Genomic DNA, 12802 nt, shown 5'->3' with positions numbered 1-12802 from the left:
AGTGCTGTTTATCTGTGTTTGTAGGGTGTCATTATATGTACCCATGGTGAACTCTAATATTTCTTTAAAATGTAATGTTTGGCCACTCATATTTGTGGAGTATTTTCCACAATCTTTGTGTCTGTTTTTGAAATTTTTCCTAATGGTTGGGTATTGACACAGATTTTCTCTTACGTTTTCCGCCTAGCTATATCTTGCCGTACTGTACGTGCCACAGTTTTCAGATGCGGAGTGACAGCTTCTTTCCACGCCAGAAGCAACTGCTGGTGTCCGGGTGCCTGTCCATTATACTGTTATGGGATGACAGGCCAGGGCCGCTCTGTCCCTACGCTGAACTAGCGGCAAGGAGCAACTTAATATAATTTATGGTGGTGTAAAGCAACGGTGATGCCGCCGTGATGGAAATACCTGTGCAAACAAATCGAGTGCTTCAACAGAAACGCATACTTTGTGTATGCAAATTTAACTGCATGTGCCTCTCCATGAACATTTTCAATGTTGGCCCTAGAGTCATTGCTACAAATTATTTGGAAATGGAACTAGTCCGTTCATCTCTGACAGTTGTTTGTTAAATAAAAGTACTTTCCAAATTCTAAAATGTTACCGCTTTCTTTTAACATCACGTGTATCATTTCGAAATGTAAAGTACCACGTTATACGTCGCTGTATGTTTATTTACAGGTTCTGCGTCACAGTACATACTGTTGCTTTTTCTTTGCTGTCATGGAAAGCGAAGAGGGGCTATGTATGGAACAACCGCCTTTCCTTTCGATGGTGGCCATCTTGAAAAAGGATTTTGTTTTGTAATCCGGACCGCGGCGGGCCAGATATAACCAGAAATCCTATTTTTCCAGAGCATACGTTAATGCTTTACACATCTATACTATTATTCTCAAATCTTATTGCGTCTATGTCCTTTATTGTGAAAGGTGGTTCTTAACAAAGGTAGTGTCACAAGTGGGTTGGTAGTAAAAGCTTGCTTTGTTTCAAATTTGTTTTGCTGATGTCTACACCATATCGTTGGACCAAGGGGTGCAAGTAGCATACTTCACACTGAAGTCTCCAAGACCAGCACAACAAAGTGAGCTTGTGATCACTCTTTTTGCCACCTTCAAGTATTTCAAAAGCCATACAAAATTAAAGACTGCCCTTTGTAGCCTAAGGAGTTCTGGCCTGGGAATGAGAAGGCAGACCCCCCCCCCTTTAACAAATATAGTGATGAAGGAAGGATGTTCATTTTAAGGTGTGTATTCTGCCAAACCAGGAGATTGCCAACCGCTCTTGGACTTTGATAACCTTTGGTAAGGTAACAATTATATTCTCTATAAAGTATATCACATTTTATGCATATAATGAATGTTTTTAGACACTCCCCTCAGGTCTAAGGCCATCATATGATTCCCTGCCTTGAGCTAAGGGTTCCATAGTTAAAGCAAATAATAGAGGTGATAGCGGGCAATTCTTCTTGTGCCTTCTGCTTGGAGATTTCCTTGTTCATTTTAATTATGGAGCGTGGATCAGGAAGTTGGTCAACACTAGCTTTAAGAATTTGGGGCAAAAATCAAATTTCATGAGGACTACCCATGAGAAATCAGAACTGCAAAGGGCCACACATCTCTTCCCTATATTAATGACCTTGTTTGCCCTTCTTATATGATTTTGGGTTCTCCCATCAGAGATAATCCAGACTGGCCTGAATATATGAACTTTGTCAAATCCCTGGCGGTGTGGTTGGCAGGGAATTTAGAGTCAATCTTGGCATCAATATTCCCAATTGACATAGACAGATAGGCCTCACAGTCCAGCCTGGCATGGGACTACGGGAAGATTGAGTCAGCCACTTAGCCAGACTTCTGGCTACTGAGCAGAAATTAGTTAATAAGCACCTCCAAATTCTCCACTAGCTGACAAAAGATCTGGACCAAAGCTTTGCTTAGTTATAAGGACTGAATGGCACGCTCAGTTTTGTCTATTGATATGTTCTGGTGCAACTCAACATGAATTTCCTCAAAGATGTGAGAGAAATGAATCCCATCTAAGAATTCTTGTTACTCCGTATTTCTCAGTGCCTCTTGCGCAAAGTGCTTGGAAGAATAATCTCTCCAGATTCATATTTCACTCTATTTTTATAATTAAAATTGGAAGGAATGTAAATGTGACTTTACTTCCATTAATCTCAGTATTAAAATCCCAATCCTGTGTAAAAATGTAAAACAACAAAAATGCCCAAATTTTGTATAGACACCAAACAACCCCTCCCCACTGCACACTTTCATAAGTGCTTTCAAAATCTGCAAAATTATAAGAAAGTTATCCTGGAAAGGTCAGAGTTACTGAGGCTCAATGTGGAAAATATCACATTGAGATTCTTCGAGACCCTGACACTATTGATTGTGTGGAGGACAGTCATGTTTTAAAAAGATAACCTAACCTGCCACATGTATGCAATACAACAAAATCCCTTTAAAATACCGGCCTATGAGTTCATCAGGATCAAGGGTGCAATTAGCAGGCTGTAATGACGAGACAAACAATTGCAGGTGGCAAATGCCACCTGCGGCAGATAGGTGTGGGAGATGGTGATAGGACTCTCTGATGTCTGATAATACCGTTGTGCATCATAGGTCATGGTGGCCAATGGCTGCCTCTTTGGGGCTGTATTGTAGTCATACTGCACATAGTAATAGAGTAGAACAACATGGGGAGACACAGAGAGCAAGAGATCCTATGCGGGAAATCCACCCTGACGATGATACAACCTACCGTAAGGCCAATAGTTAAGGTATGAAGCGCTGAGACAGTGGGCACGAGAATGAAACAGTTATATTGGAGGTCCCACTGTGGGGTAATGTTGACTTGCCTGGGAAGTTGGGGGAATGTGTGGAGTTGGAAAAGGAAGGGCATAAGGTGGTGTAAGAACTTGATTCAATATGGTACTTGCTGACATATGGGGATATCCGAGACAGATTACGGTTGTGGGTCAAGTATTTTTCAGACACAGAAATGGCACACCCTAAGCACCCAACAAGATGGGGACATGGAATTTCCTGAGGGCTCACTTCTGTAAGCGAACATAAGGTTATCTATATTTATAAAACTGAAGATTTGTGGCTGGGTTTGTTGCAAAGTGTTGTCCCTTTCCCCGGATTTCAACAAAACTACACATGTGTTTGTGGGTTTGTTGCTTGGCAAAGTGTTGTTCCTTACACAATTCCACACTGTTTCACCAATCTGCACCACATTTTGCATAGTTACCTGTTAGGATCCTTTGGACATGACTGGCTACATAACATTTGGTTACCCCACCCCTTTCCCCAGATTTCAGCACCTTCACACATGAGACAGTTGCCTGAAATCGGCGAAACATCAATGTGGTCGTAGAAGGACTGATCCTTAACCCTGGAATGCATGGTTTCTGGGACATTTGCACCGCAACGAACTGCACCATGCCACGATGAGACAACAGGTGGGGATAGAGCACACTAGGTTCCAGTATGCAGCAGCACACCAACTCTCGCAACCCCCCACCGCCCCAACGTCGGCTCCGGGGTATGTCAGCCAGTCACACACGCTCATTCTCAGTGAAGTTTACTTCAGAGTGCAAGGCACATCAATCGATAAGCGACTTGTTGTGGACAGAATTTCCAACAGACCATGTACTCATAAGTAGGGCCCGGTTTGATTGTCCCCCATTATGGGCGATGGTAGTGGCTTGGTCTGGGGGGGATGCCAATTGGCCCTACCCTCTGTGTGATGTGCCACATGAGGACCTTGCACATTTGGTAATTTCCTGCCACGCATATGTGAAAGTGAGAGGTTCTGTTCTATGGTCCTAATTTCATGAAATGGGTTTTGTGCAATATTGGCCTGCTCTAATAAACGTATTGTGGGCTGACTCACCTTGCGTACCTTGGTCCCTACTTACATACTTAAAATCAGAACTTTATCTGAGGAAACGTAGGATTAGAAGTGTGACATGAAATGTGATTTTGTATGATTAACTTGTTAGGATGCTATTTTTATGGATTCTTCAGAGAATTTTCATTGTAACATATTTGATATGTATTCTGTACTGTTTTATGGAATGTTATGTGTTTTTCCGAAGAAAAAAAAAACATGATGATGCTAAGCGAATCAGAACAGCGACCTACAGGATCATTGGTTTTCAACAATTGTTGAGAGTGCTGTCATGTCTGTCGACAGGACCCATTGGGAGAATGGGTACTTTTTGCTAGTAATAGATAAAAGGGAAACCAGACTAGACACACTTTAAAACACTCTTGAGTTTCATGACCAAACCTATAGATAAGTTAAGGGCCGAGTGGGAAGTAGAAGTGAGTCCTTTGGTTGAAAATGATTGGAAAGATGTGCTGTAGACCCTAGGGAAGTCAGTGATCTCAAATAGATCCAGAGGAAATCAGTACACGATTCTGCATAGAACATACTATGCTATGATTAGGTTACATATGCCAGGAAGGACAGACCATTTAAATGGTCTCTGCTGGTCAGCAGATACATAACATTTCAGTATTCGTTAGTGAAAATATTGCCATGTTTGGTGTGTCCACTTCTACAAGGCTATACATTGTTTTTTCTGGTTCTTTGATAGGGCAGTGCAGTACACAGGATCAACAGTAATAAATAAATTGAATGAATAAAAGCTATAGGTAAAAGTGCGGCCAGATTGTGGCAAGTGCAGGGGTAAGTGTAGACAGCAAGTGCTCAGAGCTGGTGGGGACTGTAGGGATACAGAAGCCTCCCCCAAGTGCAGGGGTTGCCTGGGAGGCAGTGCAGGTGTGCAGCTGGCGAGGCAGGGGACCTGTGCCCGAGATCAAAGGGTAGCCAGGTGACCAGTGCATTTTCGGTCAGGAGTTCAGCAGGGGAGAGGAGGAGAGAAAGCATAAGCAAAGAGGAAGGTCTTGAGGCGCTTCTGGATCTAGAGATGGTTCTCCTTAAGTTTGAGGGAGGCAGGAAGGCTGTTCAAGAGGCAGAAAGAAATCTACCACCAACTCGTTGCTTGGAGAAGCGACTGACCCGGAGGGAGTTGGAGGCAGATGAGCGAAGCGCTCCAGAAGGAAGATATTTAGGAAGAGAGAGTTGAAGGTATTGAGGCCCCGGGCCCCAGAAGGCCTTGTGAGCAATGCAGAGGGTTTTGAACTTAATCCTCGCAGCCAGTGCAGAGATTTCAGTCCTGAGGAGATACGATCCCTGGGCTTGAGGCCAAGAACAGGTCTCAGTCCTATTCTGGATGAGTTGCAGAGGGAAGGGAGTAGAAGTAGGCAGATTTAGAAAGAGGCTGTTGCAGTAGTCCAGCCTATAGAGAACCAGAGCTCTGGAGACAGTGAGCTTCTAGGGGAAGGAGAGGAAAGGAAGAATACCTCTGAGGAGGTGCATCTGGTAGTGTGACTTCTTAGAGATGTCAGAGATGTGAGGAGAGAAGGAGAGTGTCGAGTCGAAGATGACCCTGAGGATTTTAGCATCAGAGGTGGGAGAAGGTAGAGGGCTAAGAGAGGCCGGCCAGAGAGCGATAGGAAAGGAGGGAGCAGGTGTGCCGATGAGGAGTATCTCAGTCTTACTGGCATTGGGGTGCGCAGACATCACCAGATATGCTAAATTGTTTGTAACTATGACACGATGATGGCTAAGAGAGATATTGCCGTAAGGATGGCAATACTACCGAATGTTGATACCTAAATGTTAGGAGTGGACAGGTGCATGTTACTAGAACAGAGAATTTACAAGTTGTGGGGATGGCTCCCGAAACACATAAATTTGGGGACGACTGAAAAGCTTCATATAAACGTATATGATGGGAACGCTGACCTCACCTGGACTTGATTGATATCAACTTCATGCCAAACAGTTGAGTGACAGACTAGAGTGTTTGAAGGAGTAAAACTTGGGCGCGAATTTGTTGAAGTTGCTGTTTGCTTATAGTTTTACTGTTTGTCGTTTTTATGTGTTTCAATAAACATCTGTGGTGTGTTGACTGGAACAATACAAATGATAAAATATGGGAGCCGCCTCTGCACACTCTTCTACTATCCTACTTTTATACCTCTTCAGCCCCTACTAGAAAACCATTTCTACTTTAAACACAGGGGGTGGTGCTGTCCCTGCTAAACATTCCACCAATTCCAACCTATTGTGCAACACGTACCACTTCCTGTTTCTTAATCTAATAAAGCTTTAGTCAAGCATTTCTTAATAATAATCCATTCTATAGTTACCAGAACAGAAAATATATCTGCAACACCATCCTCCTCTCCATGCACATGTCCTACTGGAGTAAGGGAATTCTCTGCCATACATGTATATGATTTTTTTTAAATCGTTTCGTTTTTTAATAACCACCAACTACTAATCAAAACAGACAATGTTAGCAAATCAAACACTATAATTATTATTTTTTTACTATTGCATCTTTCATACACTTTTCATAATTTGAACTGAAATAACTAGGTTTTTGTGGTTACTTGTATTCTTTAATAATAGTTTTAAGAAAACATGACAAATGACAATTGTATATAAATATTGAAATAGGTTGTACTGCCTTTGTATTGTATTAGAATTTTAGAATATGTGTCAGACTGATATTTATTTTATCCTTCACCTACATTTATATTTTGACCGCAACATCAAATTCCTATTGCTGTACATTTATGTAGCTCTTCAAATTTGTAACACCACACTTCAATTACTCACGCTTTTTCACTGGGTGTTTGTTAAACTAAGTTGAAAAGTACTCAAATACTCAAATACATGCCCCTGAACCTTTGTAAGCATTAATGGCAAGCAAATTACCATTTTGAAAAAAAGTCGCATTTACTAAGATTTCACAAATACAGTGGCCACGATGAATCACATCTTTATATTGCGTGATATAAGTCCGTACAGATCTGTTCATACCTGTAGATGGTTGATACATTGAGAGATACATCCTTCAAACCAAGCATTTGTGATAGGTTGAATGATGGAATCAGGCCTGGGGTGTCAATGACCTAACAAAAAAATCAAGAAACAATTCATTGGTCAACTAAAAGGCAACTTATATGGTGACCTAGAGAGAATTGGGGTCATCACAGACAAAGTGGCCATGCCGGTCTGGAAGGGACGGGCATATCTATGGTACCATTTCATAAGTAGCTCAGTGATGCATCTTGGATGCTTCTGTTACTTATTTCCTACTTCATTTCATTCCCCTGAACTATCCCCAATAATAACATACTTGGCTGGTCCGATAGCAATTGCAGACTAATGATAAAGGTTCTAAACACAAAACCATGTATTGCCCTATCATTATCTTCACTAGAAAACCAAAAGTGCCCTTGTTAGCAAAAATGATTAATCAAGTGTGAGCTCAGCAGACCGATAACCTGTCTCTGCGGCTCTAACAGAAAACTCTCTTTTTAAATGACTGAAATCATGTCTCGCTACCCTCACATCACTACGTCTATGTTTATAGTCCTCCTTTACTGCCCATCTTATGCCACCACTACCAGCCCATTTATTGCAATTGATATATGGCTCAGAGCGACAGGACACAGGGATCTTAAAAGTGGGATAAACACAAACGAGAAACGAAAAAGGACAGGAAGATCGAATAGAGGGTTGTTTATTACACCTGTGAATAGCCATCAGATTACCCAGATCATCTGAGAACATCCCATACCCTATTACAAGTATATTAGCAATGCCTTTTGCTACCATGTAGTCATTTCCCCTTTCCTGCTTTAGATTTATTGGGCAAGTGGTTCTTTCAAAGCCCCCAATTTAGACAAAAAGGCATTGCTATCACCATTCTGCTGGTGGTTCTCAGACACGATTCAGTTGTCATCAATTATACCATTTAACCAGTTTATCTGTGTACATATCGATTTCATGTAAGGTGCACAGCTAAAGAACATTTTAAATTCAGAATGGTAAAGTACTTACCTTGAAAATTTGCTGATTGTCCCAAGGCTTGCAGATGATGGTGTAGGAGTTCCCGCCCACTAAGAACACCACTAGCACTACAATCATCAGAAGCCAGGAGAAAATAAAGCTGAAACCAGCCCCTCTGTCACCAAAGAAAAAAGAAACCAGGGATTACCCATGCACGCAGAATGTTGTAATTAGACCAAAGGCTTTAATTAAGACTCAGTAGATTAAATAGCTGTATCAGTTTAACATCCGACTACCTCTTATTACTATTAATACAGAAATACATTTACAACAGCTGTTACCCTGTCAATGACCCAGGTACCCATAATCAGGGACTCAAGATATTGTTCTGTGTTTCAAACATGCATAGACATGTGTTGCTTCTTAAAAGAAAAGAACTAGACACATTATGCCTTTTTAATGATATTTGAATATACTGCTTACATGTGTACTTTCATGGGAGCAGCAGGAATTGCTGGCTCTGCAGAGAAAGGCCTTATTGCTTTGAGGTGGTTGGTAATGAAATTAAATGGAATGATATTTTATTTATATCGAGCTTGTACACAAGTAGATCAGGCACATGGAGAGTGTCTGAGAGTGGGTGAGCGGAAGTTGCAAATGACGAATTCCATCAATGGAAGTGTTTTGAGCTCCTGGGGGTGCTTGTCCATGAGGTCTTGTGGATAATAACTTTCTACCAGCCTTCCCTTTTTGGTCCTGGTGTTGGATGCTGTGGGCTGGGGGGATTAGGGCATTCAGAATGCGTGTGGAGGTGGGTGCAAGACAGGCCTCATTTATAACATTTATAAAGAGTGTGTCTTGGTGTAAGTTTGAAGAGGCCATCAATGTCCGCTGCTTTTAGTACTGTGGCGTGAGCACGGATGAGCATGCACTTGCATGTGTGTTTTGGAGAAGTAATGTGGGTGGTGATGAGTGGTATGTAAATGAGGATTTGTTGGTTTGAGGTGCATAGGAGAGGGGTGTGGACTAAGTGTTTGTGCGTGTGGGTGACGAGGTGGCTATGAAGAGATGAGTGAGGCAGGATGTGCATGCTGCTGGCTTACACATGGTGTGTCCAGCAAGAGTTCTGGGCCCTTTGCAGATCCCAACAGGACCAAGCAGGAAACGCCCTTTTCCTCGTCCGATATAATGAAGAAACCTGCTTACAGAAAGCTATGCAAGAAGGCATCTCCAAAGCTAATTTATTAGGATAGCTTAACATTGCATTGCACATTGTCAGTGAGTGTAACTGCTCCTTGAACGTGCGTATTTGGATGATATAGTTCTCAAGAGGCTGAACAGAGCAGTGGCAGATGGAGGTTCTGGTGGCAGAGGGGGCACCACCATCTAACTACATTGTCGGGTGTGGGGGCTCTGCTCAGGGCCAAAGAGGAGTTGTGTGGGGGGAAGAGCCCCTCGCCCAAGACCTCTGTCACTGCAAGAGATGTATAGTTGGGGGTCAACAGATTTTCCATTTATAAAGTCATTAAGTTAGACAATGGACACAAATAAAGAACCTTCTTTATGTTGTGCTCATAAAAACGGAAGTGTGGTAAGTAGATTGGTTATTTTATTAATTGAAAGTATGTGCTCTGCATCGTGCCTCTAGGGTCTTCTTTTTTTAATGAGGAGTGGGTGGGCACTATGAAATTCAGTTTTGTTCTTAGGACATGCACATTTATCGTAATAATTCTCTTACGCCATAAAGAAGTCTCCGCCAGCATTAGACACACTACTCCGATTTGTAGGGTCCACGTTCGGTTTAAGTCCAATGGGCCCAAGGAGAAAACCAAAGAGATTGCAGATGACAATCAGGAGCACAATACAGGAAAGGCAGATTCCAATGATCCACCTAATAAAAGAGGAGAGAAGACAAAATATAGAAATAGCACGTTAAATTATCATTCACAAAACCTTGACCTGTCATTACTACTACTAAATGATCGACACGTTTACTTTCTAGCTTTAAAGGGCTAACACATAACATGCATGAGATGCGTGCTGACACTGGGAGCATCTCCATTGCATAGGACATCATTTCATACCAACTGATTTTCACAAAAACACCAAAATGCAACACCAAAATGTTTTGGAGGTTGCATATGAATATCTGTGAACATTTGGTTAGTGTTATGAAACATTGTCTGGTCCTTTGCTCACGCCCTTTCAAAATCCACAAACAGAGCTGATCAAATAGTGGTCCACAACCCCTCCCCCATCTTCCATGCCTGACCCACTACTCCCTCCCTCCAGCGCGTTGCAAGATTGTAATTTAGTATATTTGTACAGTACCTCTCCTTAGTTTGCAGCACTTGCCCCCTTCGGTTAATATTACGTTTGTAAGTCGCCTGTTTGTTTTTGTTTTGTCCCTGGTCGATGCCCCATTTTTTTCACACCCTCAGAGTGGCTCACCACTTGGTCCCATCTTTGTGCGATTGCACATGCACCCTTCATGGGAATGCTTCCACCATCTATACATTAGTCATCGTAAGCCATTTCTGATAAAAGCCGTCTTTCCTCTTCTTCAAATAAATACAAGTAAAGTTTCAAAGAAGCGCCTACAATCACTTTAGATAGTTAATATACCCATAAACAAAATGCAGCCAATTCACAAAAGGAAACAGAAGAGCAAAACAGCGAATTCCTCGTATCTTTCCAAATCAATTCTATGGGGTCTTCTAGGTCCCTCTGTTTCCATTTTCAGTATGCTGATTCTTCAGTGCTTTATTTCCATTTTACTGTCCATAAAAGAAACATTTGTTTCTTTTGGTTGGAACACGGGAGTGATATTTGGAGGAGTTTCCCCTGCCTCCTCCCTAAACAAAATGGATTCCAAGTTGGAAATGCAGGAAAGGTAGTAGGTTATGAAGCTGTTATATTTATGTTTTTTTAAAATGCCTTAAATATTTGTTTTTTATTTATTTAATGTGATACAGTTTTTATAAACAAATGCAAACTTTACACATTTAAAATAACAATCATATCAAACAGATTTTAAAAGAAAACAAATATACTCTCAAAACTATATCAAAATGTATCAATTCAATTCATAAGTTTATTAATTCATCAAATCATTTGATCAACACATAAGAAAATCAATAGCAACCAAAAGTGCAATAATGAATAAATAATAAATGACACATCTTTAAGGGCTTAATTGATCCAATCACTTCAGCATTGCCTCTCTGGGACCTCTCTAAGGCCAGAAGGCTCATTCCTCAACTATTTGTCTACATAAACAGTCAACAGTTTTAACTCACAGACTGGACAAGAGGTATTTGAACTTGCCCTTTGATGGTAAATATTATTTCAGCTTCCCTCCAAACTCTAAAAAGGGCCATATGCAGACCAGAGTTCAGTGTGTTTAAACATTGATCCCAGAATTCATTACTTTTTAGATGTTCAGAACAACGTTTACATTTTTCAAGATTTCTACCGTAACTGCTGTTCATCTTCAGACATTGGGTGAGAATGTGTCTAGCTGTTTCCAGCTCAGAGAAATTTTCACAAACCCTACAAAGTTTCTCTGCTCTGGTCACAGTTTGCCCCATTTCAGTGTTCTCTAATGTTGGTAAGTGATTTAAACGCATCAGCAGTATAAAACGCCTAAGAGCAGGGCCTGGACACAGATCTAGGTACATTTGAGCCTTTTTGTAGGTGTAAAGTACAAATGTTACAAAAGTATAAGTTTTTAATGTTGCTAGATGTGTGAAGTTGTTCTGCCAGTCCCATTGAAATAGGCGTTTATGCAAATGATAGAACATAAATTTACTGTCTTGTCCCCATTTGGGAGACCAGCAGATCTGCTCAAACACTGCTTTCATGTCTCTCTCGAGCCCGGACTGGTTATTTTTCCCCATGTCTTCCTTTACGGACATTGGTAGGGGACTGGTGGGATTATTTTGGATTTTAATATACAATTCCGCTCTTTTCCCAAGCACCATTGCCTTCAATGAAAAGATTCCTAGTTCTAGTCTTAATATAGCCATAGGAATACATTGCGGAAGACCCAAAAGACGCCTCCAAAATGTTCCCTCCAATTCTTGCAACCAGTCGAGATTCATGTTCATCAAGGATTCTAATCCATAGATTACCATGGGCACAAAACATTGAATGTAGAGCTGACGTGCCCCCAGATGGAGAACCCACTTTGATCTCTTGTGAACTTATGAATCATAGTTATTAGTTGCAATGCCCTTGTTTTGCGAGCCTGGATGCAGTGGAGATAATTATCTTTACTGTCGAACTCCACACCAAGATATTTATAGGAGTCTGTGTATTTTATCTCGACCATGCCCATATGCATACTTGGAAGTGCAACCTTACAGGCTGTATAGAGTATCGGCTCAGCCTAGTTATGAATTAATAACCAGTTCATTGGCTTCTGCATATTGCCATAGCCTCTGAGCTGATCTGAGTATTCCACTGAATGTATGATCAAGCAGCACCAGATAATCGGCATAGGCCAAAATCACACAATGGGACGAACCAATCCCTTGCCTCCTCCCTAAACAAAATGGATTCTAAGTTGGAAATGCAGGAAAGGTAGTAGGTTATGCAGCTGTTATGATATCTATATTTTTTAAATGCCTTAAATATTTGTACAGGAGCAATTATTTCTACAAAATTAATGGATTTGTAATGGAAAATAATTCTCACAGGGCCGATTTACAAAGAATCAGTGAAATTGTAATTATTGTTCTGTTTCCTTTTGTGAATCTGGCACATTTTACTCATGTGTAAATTGTGAGGTCAAGCAAGCAGGTGAATTAGAGGAATAATTGCAAAGGCAGGCAAGGAAAAAGGGGGCTGAAAAGAAAGGATTATGAAGTTACAATTTAGGATGTGTGTACTTGGGTTAGATGTAGCTGGGAGTCGT

At 41.2% G+C, this 12802-nt stretch overlaps 1 protein-coding gene across 5 annotated transcripts in view; it reads right to left on the bottom strand.

Moving 5' to 3' along the window:
* LOC138473098 (prominin-1-A-like) overlaps positions 1–12802 on the bottom strand; it is a 1012351-nt gene that overhangs the window by 268499 nt on the left and 731050 nt on the right. For all 5 annotated transcript variants that reach the window (XM_069611612.1, XM_069611614.1, XM_069611613.1 and 2 more), the window contains 3 exons: positions 9623–9775; positions 7936–8059; positions 6910–7001 (listed from right to left, as the gene is read on the bottom strand). In XM_069611612.1, the coding sequence (XP_069467713.1) occupies positions 6910–7001; positions 7936–8059; positions 9623–9775 (369 nt within the window). The remainder of the gene's footprint in view (positions 1–6909; positions 7002–7935; positions 8060–9622; positions 9776–12802) is intronic.

This window comes from Ambystoma mexicanum, chromosome 8 (assembly GCF_040938575.1).
Source record: "Ambystoma mexicanum isolate Mex_15411 chromosome 8, UKY_AmexF1_1, whole genome shotgun sequence".
Lineage (NCBI taxonomy): Eukaryota > Metazoa > Chordata > Amphibia > Caudata > Ambystomatidae > Ambystoma > Ambystoma mexicanum.
Note: the sequence above shows the minus strand (reverse complement) of the source record. Positions and strands in the feature narration are given on the sequence as shown.